The sequence below is a fragment of the Cricetulus griseus genome, chromosome 8, assembly GCF_003668045.3.
Source record: "Cricetulus griseus strain 17A/GY chromosome 8, alternate assembly CriGri-PICRH-1.0, whole genome shotgun sequence".
Lineage (NCBI taxonomy): Eukaryota > Metazoa > Chordata > Mammalia > Rodentia > Cricetidae > Cricetulus > Cricetulus griseus.
Window position 1 is genome coordinate 62,961,918 of NC_048601.1, and position 15,119 is coordinate 62,977,036.

The 15,119-nt window shown below is 39.3% G+C and overlaps 1 protein-coding gene across 2 annotated transcripts; it reads left to right on the forward strand.

Moving 5' to 3' along the window:
• The first annotated feature begins 555 nt into the window (after positions 1-555).
• On the forward strand, positions 556-14,806 carry Krcc1 (lysine rich coiled-coil 1). Of its 2 annotated transcripts, XM_027429535.1 has the most exons (3): positions 556-713; positions 11,557-11,720; positions 13,448-14,806. In XM_027429535.1, the coding sequence occupies exon 3, from the start codon at positions 13,470-13,472 to the stop codon at positions 14,238-14,240; it is 771 nt and encodes a 256-aa protein (XP_027285336.1). In that variant the 5' UTR covers positions 556-713; positions 11,557-11,720; positions 13,448-13,469; the 3' UTR covers positions 14,241-14,806. The 2 variants fall into 2 exon arrangements, with proteins under 2 accessions (XP_027285336.1, XP_027285337.1); XM_027429536.1 differs by lacking the exon at positions 11,557-11,720.
• Positions 14,807-15,119: the final 313 nt, after the last annotated feature.

Below are 15,119 nucleotides of genomic sequence, written 5' to 3' on the forward strand. Positions count from 1 at the left end.
AAGTAAGAGCGTACAAATGTAGTGATCTAGGGGCGGGGAGACTGGATACAATCAGATGATCATACCGCGTGTGCATTCAAGAGTACTAGACACATACGTGCCTAACCTGAGAGGGAAAGAAGGTATTTAAGGACTAGGCTGGCAATGTGTCCTGAGCAGGGATTGTGCTTAACTTACTTTGCTATTAAGAGCATAGTAACAAGAAGGAGAAAAGCCAGGTGTGCGTTTTTTAGATACTTTGCCGGTGGACCCACACACCTCCAGACTCACTTCGGCCCTCTGGGTGAGCTGTGTCACCAGGAGCCTCTCCCCCAGCGGCAAGAAGGAAGGACAGACAGACACCAAGACACTACTTTTACGGACAGAGCCGGTTAGAGTCCGAAATGGCGGGAAGGGGCGGAGCAAACATGGAGGGCGGGGCTTGGAAGCGGCGGGCGCGCCGTGGGCGCCGTGGTGCGCATGCGCGTCTGCGCGCCACGCCCGCCATGGCGCTGGCGTCGTCCAGTCAGCCGCGGGTGGTGGCGGCGACTTCCCCTCAGGAAGTTAGGTCTCCGCCTCCTCCCCCACCCCGCCTGCTCTGCGGCGGAGGCGGCGGCGTCGGCAGCGGCGTTCCTGCCTCTCCGCCACCTCCACCGCAGCCTCTGACCCCCGGCCGGCGTTGTTGGCGGGGAGGGGGACAGTAGTTGTAGACGCCCGCCCCTGCCTCAGAGAAGGTGAGTTCCCGCCCGGCGGCGGGGGCGGCCCGAGCTTCAGCCCTCAACTCCCGCGGCCTAGTGAAGGCCGAGCGCCCCGCCTGCGAAATGGCCGACGACCCGGGCGCGGCCGGCGGCCCTCGGAGCGCCTCTCTCCTCACCACCCCCTCAGCACCCGCCGCGCCACGGCCAAGCGACGCCACCGCCTGGCGAGGAAGCCGAGGTCCGAGGGGGCCAGGAGAAGAGGCGGCCCGGCAGAGGGCGAGGGAAGTGGGGGTCCGCGAGGAAGCCCCGTCTTCAAGCCACCCCCGGAGAGGGCAGCCTGGGTTTGGTGGAGTGTAGACTTCACGGCAGGCCACGTAGGGACAGGTGGCAGGGAGTCAGGAGGGTTCTGGAAAGTAGCGTGGGAGCTGCCGAGCTGAACGTTTGCTCGAATGGTGAGGTGAGGTGGAGGGGGATCACCCTGAAACTTTTCTAGGCTTCTGGAGACCCCGGAAGACAAGTTTTAAGAAATGCACAAACGTACATTGACGTAGTGGTTCTAGTTTTAGTATGTACTGCCCACGTGAGAGCGGTGAGAAGCAATATTTTATTCCATACCAACTGACCAGTGGCCAAGCTGAGGGATGAAATGGGCCTTTTTTTAAAAAAGTGTAAGGAGAGAAGGCCGAGGTGAAGTAGACCGGAGAGGTGAAAAATTGGTTAGTCATTGCTTCTGCCATCTGGAAGTTAGGCGCCTGTCCTTCCACAGAGACTGGGAAGGCACCTCTGCCATCCTAATTACATTTCAAAGAAATGATTTTATAGTCTTTGAAAGACCCTGCTGAGTTGTGGGAAATAAGCTTAAAGTGATGGGAAAGAGCCTTTGGGTGTGGTGCTGCTCCACTTTAATCCCCAGCACTAGAGAGGCAAAGGACATCCTGGTCAACATAAAAGAGTTTCTGGTCAGCCAGATCTACACAGTGAGACACTGCTTCAGGAAAAAAAAAAAAAAAAAAAAAAAAAAAAAGCAGGGTGGGTGGTAGCAACTTTAAAAGGATGATCTCTGCTATGGGAAGAACTCCTGTCTAGCATGCCTGAGGCCCTGAGCATCACAAACACAGAATCCAGAGACCTGTCATCAAGTGAGGGCTAAAATAAACAGTAAACTTGACAGCCAGGAGTTTTCCTTAATGTGGGGCTGGGGACTTGTAGGCCACTAGGAACCATGTTAAATTGTGGTTAAGTCAATTTATATGGATGGTGTTTGGAGAGTTTTGGTAGTCTCACCAACACATTTACAAAATACAAAAAGCTGTTGGCTATCCCAGTAGAAATCTGTGGGGTCTTGTGGGTACTACACACCTTCAGACAGCCTACACCTATGAGATAACTCTTTAAAGCAGTTTTGGAAATAACTTTATATCATGGTACTTGGTCCCCACTGCATATTTTAGTCAAACACCCAGAAACGGAAAAACATTTTTAGTATTTGCTGCGTTTGCCTTATATTGTTCCTTATCTTCAGGAAGAAAGATAATAGAAGCCAGAATATTATACAGTTTAGACTCCATTTTCTAGAATATCTGTAAACATAACGCTAAAAGTAATTTTTTTCATGATATCTATTTTATGTCCTTTTTTTACACATTTCACTTTGGAAAAATGGCACAGCAGCAAAATAGTATTATCCTTAAAACATTTTTATGAACACTTCTATTCAGTAGTGATGTTGCTGGAAATTTGTTACAATAAAATAAGTATCTTCAGTCCTGAGGTTTTTTTTTTTTTTTTTTTAGTTTGAACATTTGTTTATTTTTGCTTTTTCAAGCCAGCTCTGGCTGGCTGTCCTGCAACTCCCAGAGATCCACCTGCCTCTGCCTCCTGAGTTCTGGGATTAAAAGTGTGCACCACCAGACTCAGCCTGAATTTTTTTTTTTTTTTTTTTTTTTTTTTTTTTTTTTTTTTTGCCTTTAAAACTTCCTGCATATCACCAAGTATGTCAACACTTCAGGTCTTTTTAGTTCTAAAGTCAGATCACAGGATGATTTAGAATTAGTTCTTCATGGAAAAACAAGACCAACTTTTCTGCCAGTTTTCTCATCTACTTTCAACGATTCTAATATGTGCAAAAGACTTAAGTGATAATCTATTGAGCTATAACCTCTATACTACTCATAGATGGTAAAAATGAAACCAGTGAGATAGTCTTCACCAAGAATAGGTTTTATTGCTAGTTTTTCTACAAGTGTATGAACCTGAGAAAGTCCCGCAGTTTATGATTTGGGGTTATGTCATTTACTTGAGTGGGGTAATTGGACTAGCCCAGTGGTTCTCAACCAACAATGTGTCTGTCTCAAGCTCCCCATCCTCCCTTTCATTTGGCAATGTCTAGAGACGTTCCTTGTTGCCACTGGACAAAAGGACATGGTAAGCAAATGCTATAGATAATCAATTTGGTGTAAGTCAGAGATGCCACAAACATTTCTAAATACACAGGACTACCCCCACATACACAACAGAATTATTCTACTTGAAATATCAGTATTGTCAAGGTTGAGGAACCTTAACAGTAACCAAACTCTGAAGGCCTGTGTAGATGAGATTTACAGTTTTGGACTGATTTTAGTAGGGTTTTTTTTTTTTTTTTTTTTTTTTTTTGATTGTTTTCCTTCCATGTTGTGGCTGTGTGCTGGGACAGTAATCATAGAACATGGAAGAACATGGAAGTTTGGACTCTTAGTAGCCATTTGATGACATTCAAAAAAAAAATCTCTTCTTAAACAAAATCAAGAAGATTTGAGTAAAAAGAGATGAAACAGTTGAAAAAGTTACCTAGTTATTACAGGTAAACTGCCTTTGGAACTCCTTCCCGATCTTCTCTCCTTTCAAGTGTTGGGATTATAGGAATGTACCACCTTTCCTGGTTTAGAACTCAATATATTATTTTATTTTTGATAGTTATAAAAGATAGGCTAAAGTCAGGTGTGGTATCTCACGCTTTTAATCCCAACACTCGGGAGGCAGAGACAACAGATTTCTTGAGTTTTAGGCCTGTCTGGTCTACACAGAGAAACTGTTCCTCACCCATTCCCACCCCCCTAAAAAAGTTGGACTGGGCATGTAATATATGCCTGTAATCCCAGTGTTCAAAGGCTGAAGCAGAAGGCTCAGGAGTCCAAGGCTGGCCTGGGCTGCACTATGAGACCTTGTCTTAGAAAAAGAAAATATCTGAATAGTTATTAAAACAAACTTGAATTTTCCAGTTTTGCTGGTAGATTTGAAAAAAAAAAAAAAAGTGATGCTTGGAATTTAAATGTATGTGTGTGTCTGTGTTTAAGGCCATGGTAGGAAACCCCTCCAGAAGTTACAAAAGAATTATTCTGCTTCCAGTCATTACAGATCCATTTTCACTTTCAAAATAGTACCAGTAAAACTTTTTAAGCAGGAAGCTGATGAATAGGATCACATGAGTGCAGGAATTTGGGGCCAGCTTGAACACAGTGAGATCATACCGAAAGAGTATCATTTTGGTTGGCTTATGTGCACTAATTTGGAATCGAGGGAAGTTGTGGGAACTACATTAACCTTTTTACCCTACTGACTTAACAGTCAAATGTAGCCAAACTACATATTTTTAAACAACTCAAAATAATTGCAAAACAGTATATTCAAATTCTTTCTGAAATGTTTCTTAACAGTTTTTTGAGCACACATTTTAAAGCAAACCTTTTAAATTTAAATCTACATACTGGTGCTGAAGTCAGACTTAGTTTAAAGATAACCAGCATAGATACAGAGTTTTTCATTTCTGAAAAAAAAAAAACAACTATAGTACAGATATGTGTAACAAACACCGTTCAAGGTATGCTTTTCCAGTTATTTTCAATAAAATATAGCTAACATACAAGATTGAACCAAATCAGACGTCCATGAGTCAGCAGTATTATACAGAATCAAGAATAAGTAACTTTCAAAGATAAGTTCTTTTAGAAACCCAAATGAAATAAAGTGTGTCTAGGAAGTGAAAGATGTTTCAGACTTTTTTCAAACCTTTATCTCTGAGCCAAAATAATGGATAGTTTCTAAGTGATTCACTGGGCCATTTAACACAGTAGGTTGTAAATATATCCATGTACCCTGGGGAGTTATGTAGCTTTTATGGCATTCTTCAGGATGCTGTGTCTCCTAGATATGGGTTGTGTTTGCTATTAGTAATCCTAGGCCAAGGATACGGTAAAAGGGAATTTTAAAAATGAGGGTGTGTGTGTGTGTGTGTGTGTGTGTGTGTGTGTGTGTGTGTGTGTATATATATATATACATATATATATATATATATATATTAAAATTGGAAGTATATACCTTTTTCTTCTAATATACCATAGACATTTCTTCTTCATAACACCACTTTTCCAATTTAAGTAGCTACAAAAAGGCAGTCATTTTAGCATATACCCATAATCCTAGCACTCAGGAGATAAAGACAGGAAGTTCTCAACTTTAAGGCTGGCCTGTCCTAAATAGTTCCACGTTATCAAGGGAGACTATGTCTCAAACAATAAATAAATAAATAAATAAATACCTGCAAAAAAGTACAATTTTAATGCTAAATAAAATTGTCTTTAGTCCATTTTATGTTGATATAGCCAAATACACTATTTTATCTAAAAAGATATGTTACAGATCTAGAAGCTGGTGATTTCTATTTTAAGATGCCAGCATCTGGTGAAAGCCACCTTCATGGAGGAAGGCAAGAGTGTGTGTGTGTAGAGAAATCAAATTTGCAGTTTCAAGCACTTATAACTGCTATTAATCCAATCTTAATATTAATCCAATCTAAATACTTCCCAACTGTAAAAGGTTGCCTGCCACAGGTGAAGATGGTTTGTGGTTCCTCCCTGTGATTTTCATAGAACATTATGGTATACAGTCATGTTTATTTGTAGGGAATTGATTCCAGACCCCCTACCTCTTGTAACAAAATATGCAAACGTTCAAGTCTGAATTAGTGTAGTTGTATATAGCCTTTATATATTCTCCTGTATACTTGAGTCATCTCTAGATTACTTGAAATACCCAGTGACCCAGTACAGTTTAAATGTTATGTATTGTTTAGGGAATGATGACAAGGAAAATAAGTCTTCTTACTCTATAAACATGATTTTTTTTTATCTGTAGTTGATTGAATCCCAAATTTTGGAACACAGGGATATATGGGGGGTTTAGCTAGTTTATAATAAGTGACTCATACAATTGACTTCATTTCTTGAGACTGTTTGCTACCAATATGAACAGGTTCGATGTTCATATTTCAATATTGTGTCTCCGACCACTTCTATAGGGCCTAATCATTGGTTTCCAGGTACCTTCTCATTTAGAGTGATGTTTTCTGGACTACAGGAAAATGCTACATCCAGGTGTGATAGCATACATCTATAATTACAGGCATTCATGAGGCTGAGGCAAGAAGGATTGCTAATTTGAGGCCATGAGGCTCAGTGGATAAAGATTTGCACCTCTAAATCTGAGGACCTGTGTTCAGTCCTGGAACCCATCTGTTGGAAGGCAAAAGAACCAACTCCAATTAGTTATACCCCAACTTCCACACACACACCTGCTCTGGCATGTACACCCAACATACAATAAACAAATTAATTTTTTCAAAGTTTGAAAGAATGTTGCCATATTAAATATTAGACTTGCTTAATGTTTTCATATCAAAATTGACATCCTCATGAGCAAAAAAGCTATTACTATAACCTTGTAAGCAGTTGGAAAATTAAAATTTGAGATGGTATATACTAACTGAAGATTGAAAACAGTCTCCTCCAGTGTTTTTGCTTCCTTTACTTTCTCTGTAGATAACCAGGAATGATTGCAGTCAGGTTTTAAATAAAAGACATCTGTGTATAGGTGCTGCTGTTTGAACAATCAAAGATTTTTCATTATGAGATAGGTTGAAAAAGAGACTATCTTTTGGAAGCTTTTAAAAGTAGCAGATAAACCTCATCCGTGACATTTTACTTAATCCTTTTAAGAACCCTATGTGGTAAATGTTACTGTCCTTTTGAATGGAGAAGACACTGACTCAGAAAAGAAATAATGTGCTGACATATTTGGATAATAAGAGTTTAATTCAGGTCTTTCTAACTCTGAAGCTCACCCCTCACCCCTTTCCACTGTATCCACCTCATCAGTGGCTTCCGATGATGTGGAAAATGGTAGTAAGTAGTAGTTTTTACCTTTGACAGCCTTTTAAATAGAGACTTCAAATCACAGAAAGTGAGAGCTGGGAACTGTTTAGTGGGACTTGCCTCTCCATCATAGATGAAGATACTGACCCAGATGATTTATGACTCTCAGCTAGTCACGGGTACACAGCTAGTCACTCATGTACAGCCATAGCCATAGCTGTACATCAGTGGTTGACAACCTGTGGGTAAGACCCCTTTGGGGGATCAAACAACCCTTTCACAGGGGTCACCTAGGACCATCAGAAAACATAGATAAATTTACATTATGATTCACAACAGTAGCTAAATTTCAGTTAAGTAGCAACGAAAACAATATTATGGTTGGGGGTCACCATAAGAAACTGTATTAAATGGTCAAAGTATTTGGAAGGTTGAGAACCAGTGCTGTACATGAAATCTGAATCCCTTAGTGTTCTCCTTTATATGGTATGGCTTCCATTCTGTATCTTGTTTAAACAATGGTGTCCTGGCGGGGGTAGCCATTAAACACTACTATCTGTGTACAATAGTACAATAGTCTTTTCCTACTCTGGTCTCTTTATGTTTAGAGACCTGGATAAACTTGATCTCTCTAGCTTGATATTTTGGATGCAAAAGTACTAGGTACATTTATTTTAATGAAACATAAAAGTCAGTTGTGCTTTTAAAAAAAAAAAAAAAAGACAGCATCTGAGTGGTTCCCACATACACACATGTATTTATTTTGTGTGGGGGTGTATACCTGCCACAGCACTGAGGGGAGATCAGGGACAGCAGAGTCAGTTTTCGCCTTTCTTGTTCCCAGGGATTAGACATAGGTGACTGGGTTTGGCCTTAGGTGCCCTTTGCTGAGCCATCTTGCCAACCATTTCATTTGGTTTTATCCATTGGTAATCTTGTCTGAAACTGTATCTTAGTTCATATGTGGTTGAGATTAAAAATTCTTTAAAGATTAAACTTATCAAAGATTATAGTTATTTCTCAGCTTTGGCTTGAGGAGGCTTGGATTCAGGTCTCAATTTTGCCATTAATTGTTGGGCAAGTCACTTTGCCTCTTCTTTTTTTCTCATTTTTTTTTTATTATTTTTAAATTAGTAACAAGCTTGCTTTACATGTCAGTCCCAGCTCCCTCTCTCTCCCCTCCTCCCCCCTGTTTGCCATATTTGTAGAATTGAGTAAAATCAGGCATCCAACTGTTTATTTTAATTCTCTAGAAAAGTTATTAGGTAGTCAAAGTGTTTTTTGTTTTTATTTTTTCCGAGACAGGGTTTTCCTGTGGCTTTGGAGGCTGTCCTGGAACTAGCTCTTGTAGACCAGGCTGGTCTCGAACTCACAGAGATCCGCCTGCCTCTGCCTCCCTAGTGCTGGGATTAAAGGCATGCGCCACCACCGCCCAGCTTTCAAAGTGTTATTTTTGACATTTGAGTTGTGTTAAAAAAAATTTAAGTTCTTTTAACTTTTATTGGTTCTTTGTGTAGTGTTGAATTTTTAAATTAGTTTTTATGATTGTAAATACTCAACTCAGATAAAAGTAAGTTCAAGAAAAATCATTTATGATTGTACTCATAAATGTTAATTTCTTGATTTTTTTCCCTGTACCAACATTTTGGGGTTTATTTTGTCTTTTATTTTTTTTTTTTGTTTTTGTTTTTGTTTTTTGTTGTTTTCGAGACAGGGTTTCCTTGTATAACAGCTCTGGCTGTCCTGGAACTCACTTTGTAGACCAGGTTGGCCTTGAACTCACTGAGATCCACCTGTCTCTGCCTCCTGAGTGTTGGAATTAAAGATGTTGCCACCAAGTTTAGTTTATTATGTGAACAGTTTTAAATTCATTCAGAGATTTTTTTTTTCTCTTACAATAATTTAGAGGTAGACAATGCAAGGCTGTTAGTTGGGACATCTTCATAATGTGATTAGAGAAGAGCAGAGCATCTTTAAGTCTTTATTCTGAGCCACTGGCTCACTTCCTCATTTTCTGTGATGACTAAAATCCAGCTGTGGCATTATTCCAGCAGCAGGAGGGCTATGTTTTATAGCCCCATACAGCACTTTTATTTTTTTAACCTGAAGTTATTCACATGGCTGTGTTTTGCCTAATAATGGCCAGAAAAAGTGTATTTTTTAAAAAAAATATTTTGTGTGTGTGCCTTTTCATGTACAGTCTAGGATCCATGAATAAGAGAAACCATATTTGCCCAGGAGTCTGGCCTATTTCACTTAATATGATGATCTCTAGTTTTCATTAATTTTCTAGCAAACAACAGTTCATTCTTTTTTATGTCTGTATAAAATTCTGTTATGCATTATATTGCACATTTTCTTTGTCTGTCATGGATAACTTGATTCTGTAACCTGGCTATTGTGAAAAGTGCTGTAGTAAATATGTTGGCTTGAATCATAGAGGTTTATACCCAGAAGTGAGAAAGCTGGATTATACAGTAGGTCTAGTTTTTTGGCCTTTTTTTGAGACAGGGTTTCTCTGTGTAGCTTTAGCTTTGTAGACCAGGCTGTAGGGCTTTTTGTTGTTGTTTGGTTGATTTTTTTGGAGAGCCTTCATATACATTCCCATAGTGTCTGATCAAATTTATATTCCTACCAGCAATACATACCCTTCCCCCAAAGTTGTTGATAACATTTATTGTTTCTTTTTCTTTTTTTGGGGGGGGGTGGTTGTTTCGACAAGGTTTCTCTGTGTGGCTTTTGGAGCCTGCCCTGGAACTCGCTCTGTAGACCAGGCTAGCCTTGAATTCACAGAGATCTGACTGCTTCTGCCTCCCGAGTGCTGGGACTACAGGTGTGCGCCACCACTACCTAGCTATTGTTTTCTTAATGCTAGCATTCTGGCCTGATTAAAACTCTTAGTGTAGTAATAAATTTTTGAATTAATAAGGTTATGGGTACATACTAGTATACCTGCCTTTACATGTGTTCCTGAGATTTGAACTCTTGGGTCTTTGTAGTTATGTGACAAACATATACCCACTGAGCCAATATCATAATGGGGTTGGGGGCATGTGTGCCACGTTGTGAATATATTGAGGTTAAAGAGAATTGAACTCAACAGGAGCCAGTCAGTTCTCTCCTACCAGAAGTTATCAAACTCAGATCCTTAGGCTTGGTAGCAAGCACCATTACACTAAACCATCTCACCATCGTGATGATGCATTTAAAAATTTTAGAACACAATATTTTGGCCATGTTCTTCCCCTCCTGCAGCCTCTCCCAGATCTTCCCTACCTTCCTATCTACCCAACTTCATGTTCTGTCTCTCCCTCTGTCTGTCTCTCTATCACACACATACACATGGAACAAAACAAACAAGCAATGTAAACAAATGAACTTTTTTTGATAGGCAAATACTCCTGGACATGGGACCTGCCCTGGAGTGTGGTTGATAAACCTCTAGGTGTATCTCCAATATGACTCCATTGGAGAAGACTAATTTTCCCTTTCCAAGCAGGGATCAATTACAAATAGATTCTTGGTTAGGGGTAGAACTTTGTGACCACTTTCCCTTTTCAGTGCTGAGACCCCATCTGGCTTGAACCTATGCAGATCTTTTGCGTGCTGCCACAGTCTGAATTCATATGTGCATCAGTCCTGATGTTGTCTAGAAGGAGTTTTCTTAGAGTCATCCATCACCTCTGACTCTTACAATCTTTCTGTCTTCTCTTCCACATTAATCCCTGAACCTTAAAAATAGGAGTTTAATGAAGACATCCTATTTAGGACTGAGTTCTCCAAAGTCTGTCACTCTCCACACATGTCCAGTTGTGGTTCTCTGTTGATTCTCACCTCTGATGAGAGTAATGATCAGAGCAGTGCACTGATCTGATAACCCAACCTAGTGTGGCCACTGAGGGTCCCTAGTAGAAAGTGGTTCTGCAATTTACTGGGTGTCATAAAAGAGTGCAGATGCCCTAGAAGGAATTGCTGAAATGGGTAGGTGATAGAAAAGAGGTAGGTAGTCACTGGGACAGCACCAAGAGGTCCATAGGGGATTAAGGAATGCTAGAAAGAGGACCTCCTGCAGGACTAAGTAAGTCTAGAAAAACCAGAATGGAGGACAAAAAGGATGAGAACAGGCACAATGCATTAATAATCAAAATATTTTTTCCAGGGTTTAAAAAAAAATGCTCACCAGGCATGGTGGTACACACCTTTAATCCCAGCAGTTGGGAGGCAGAGACAACTGGATCTTTGAGTTTGAGACCAGCCTAGTCTACATAGTGAGTTCCAGGACCGAGAGGGCTATATAGAGAGACCCTGTCTCGAAAATTAAATAGACCAAAAAAAAAAAAAAAAGTTTTTAGTGGCTGGCATGATGGTTCAGTAGATAAAGATGTTTGCCTCTGGATCATGACAACCTGAGTTTGATCCCCAGAACCAGCATGTTAGAAGAAAAGAACTGATTCATGTAATTTGTCCTCTGACCTCTATACATAAATACACCTCTACACATACATACATACATACATACATACATACACACACACACACACACACACACACACACACACACACACACACACTAAATGTAAAAAGTTTCAGATTGACAACAAAACAATAAAGATGTATTTTGTGGATTGACCTGTGTTGGTTGGGTGTGTATGAATATTTAATCTTTGTGACAAAATTGTGCTTGGTTTCAGGTGAATGAGAGTTGAGTATTAGACAAAAATAAATGTAATCTCTACTCGGTGATTTAGCTCCCTGATTGTTGTAGTCTTCACTTTGTGGAGCATTCATGCTGAAAAACTGAAGCAATTAATGGTTGAATATGATCATTCACCATCAAGTTCTCAGCCTGATAACGGTAAGGTTTTACTCACATTCCATTGAGGTCTTTAGGGACTGTCTTGTTTTGCTTGGCATAGTGTGTCTCCAAGTTTCATCCCCTTTGTCCAGTTGTCAGTGGGTGGATGCTGGCATTGATGTTTATTCTATTAGGTTAGTTAGACCATCAGTTGCTTTACCCGTTTACCTATTGGTTTACATTTGGGTGTTTTGGTTTTTTTTGTTTTTCTTTTTCCTTTCTGAGGCTATTAAAAATGAAACTACTATAAACACTCATGTTTAAGTCTTGTGTAGACATTCTTCTCTTTGGGGTAAATGCTTCTGAATGGTATGACTATAGGTCAGTACATAAGTGTGTTTTAACTTGTTTTCTGAGTGATTGTCCCCTTTACCATTCCTGCCAGAGAGGTCATAGTTGCAGTGCTCACCAAGCTCTGTCAGTCTTTCAGTCATTCCAGTGAATGTGTAGCAATCCCTCACCATGGCTTTAATTCACACTTGTTTTATATCTAGTGATCTGCAACATCTTTTCCTGTGTTTGTTGAACATTTGTATACATGCTCTTCTGAAGTATCAAAATAGTATGCCTTTGCTTCATCAAGTTTATTGTTGCTTTTCTAATCAGAGGTTTTATGCTTCTCAACTTAAAATGGCACCTAATTTTTCTAATTCACCAAAATAGGTTTCAGGTCATTTTCCCATTTTCAGAATAATCACTGGTCATTCATGACTCTGGAGTGCTTTGTTGTACTGTACTTTTCAAAAGGAAGGAATATTCAATTGTACATAGGGTTTTGCTGCTGCCTCCTAATTTTATAAAGAAAATGGATCCCCAGAAATGTATTTTGATGTAGGGGAAAGAAAGAGAATCAGGAATAGTTGTTCCCTCCTATCAAGAAAAAAAATCTTATATTTTTGGTTGTGAGCCTAGCCTTTAACTGCTGAGCTATCCCTCCAAGCCTAAGAAAAAAAAATCTAATAAAAATTCTGGTATATGTGAGTTTCTTCTAAAACGTTTCTACATAAGTTCTGTCCCTATTGTTTCTACCTCATACTTAACTCTTCTTGGAGAGAACAAACCAGAAGGCATTCTAGAATGCCTTTATACCAGTCAGAAGTAACAGAAGGGAATCCAAGTGCTATACAGATGCCCCAGAACTCTATTCTGTTCCTTCTTCCTCCCTCGTACCCTGTCCCTAAGAGTAGTTCTCATCTTGTAGCTGAGTTTATCATTTCCAGCATTCCTAAATCACTTTACAAACATCACATTCTTTCATTAGTAAGCCTTAGAGTACTGTAGTCAGGTAAGTATATTCATTTATTTGAGTAAAGAAGATTTTAAAAATTACGTTATTGTGGTTCTGTTGCTTGTCTTAGAAAACAATAATACAGGAAACTAAATCATCACAGCTTTAGAAATTATCTAACATTTAGATCAGGCCACTGCCACAGATGTGTGATTCACACATCGCTGTTACCTTACATTTTTAGCTGAATGAAAACATCCCATGTGTCAGCTCCTTTCTATACTTTTTCTCCCAATGTAGAAGCATAGTGAAGTTATTTTTGGTTTGTGAGATACTTGACCATTGTGATACTGCTCTTTGATATATATTATCAATATTTAGCACTTGTTGAAGTAGGTTTTAATTTGGTCTTCCTTTTGTTATTTTAATCTTTCTAAGAACAATGAATTTTTCAGAACAAAATAATCTAGTAAGGTTTTTTCTCCCATCTTTTCTACAGAGAATCCCTTTTTGTCAACCTAATGAAGCATTCAAACAAGTCATATGACTCTTTTCAAGATGAACTTGAAGATTATATTAAAGTACAGAAAGCCAGAGGCTTAGAGCCAAAGACGTGTTTCAGAAGGATGAGAGGGGACTATTTGGAAAGCTGTGGGTACAGAGAGGAGTTTGATTCCAGTCCCAGATATAGGATGTTTGATCAAAGACTCCCATCGGGAACCAACCATAGGTACCCACGATCCTTCAGTAGTTCACAGACAGAAGACCGCTTGCCCCAGTGGTTACCAGCTCATGGAAAGCTGAGATTAGACTCTCTGAGCTACTGTCAATTTACCAGGGATGGCTTCTCAGAAAAACCAGTCCCCCTGAACCTTAGTCAACAAGAATACAACTGTGGCTCATATAGTGTAGAATCTGTAGTTCACAAGCACCTCTACTCAGGACACAGTGCCATTGATCCTCAAGCCAGTCATAGACAAATGCACCAGAAGAGGAAAAGACATCTAGAGGAGAGCAGAGAAAAAGGAGAAGAACGGCCCAAACACGAGAGGAAAAGGAGTTCAGAGGAAATGGATTTAAACAAACACAGAAGCATCCAAAGAAAGAAAACAAAGGCAGAAACAGAAACTGTACAGGACAGTACAGAAAAGCTTAAGAATCGAAAAGAGAGAAAAAGCCGAGATGTAGTCTCTAAGAAAGAGGACCGTAAGCGTAGAAAGGAAAAAAAGGAACAAGGTGAAGAAAGGACGGAGGAGGAGATGCTTTGGGACCAGTCTATCCTTGGATTTTGAAGCTCCTTAGTCAGTTCTCCTGAGGCTCAACTGAAATAACATGCAAGGAGCTTGGTTATGTGCATTCATGTTCATATCACTTTCCTATGTGGACAGAAGTTTCGACTTCTAATGACGTGAACATGAGGAATTTAGTGTGATTGCTTTCCAACATGGAGATTACTTTCCTATTTTCTAAAAGCTTTATTAATTTTTCTTACATATGATAGAATTTCCCTTTAAGAGAGTGGCTCTGCTTTGATTCACCAAATTGCAGTGGTAGTGGAATTATTTTCCTGTGGGAGATCATTTATTTAAAATTGGAGGATTAACAGACTTTGCAGAATCTGTTTCTTGGTTGGGTTTGTTTTAGTTTTGAGTCACATATTTTTATGCTCACTGGATTTCTCTATGAAGCAATTTAGATACCCTTTTTTAGATCTAACTTGCAGTGTATTTTCTGGGTTGGAAAGTGAAATACATTATAATAATCTTATCTTACACATAGTTTTAAAAGTTTCAGAGTCTTCACACAAAATCAGTTTATATTCTGAAAATGTTTATAATAAAGTATTTTAACTTCTGGATGTTGTGTTGTGTCAGTGCTCTGTTGTAGTGATTTTCTTTTAGAAGTGGAAAAGAATAACCACACTATAATAAAGAGGAAAGATTTTGGAGGTAGAATACACTAAAAAGTTTTAAAAATTCCTTAACTACTGTATCAGACTTACTCATTTTATAATAAAAATCTATGGTTCGCCATAATTTTTCCAAATAATTGAAACTAATTATTTTTCTTTAAAAAAAAAAAAGAATGTTACTCTATTCTTGGCAATGCTGTACAAATAGTAAGACACCAAAGTTCCATGATTTCTTCAGAATGACTCAAATCAACAGTTA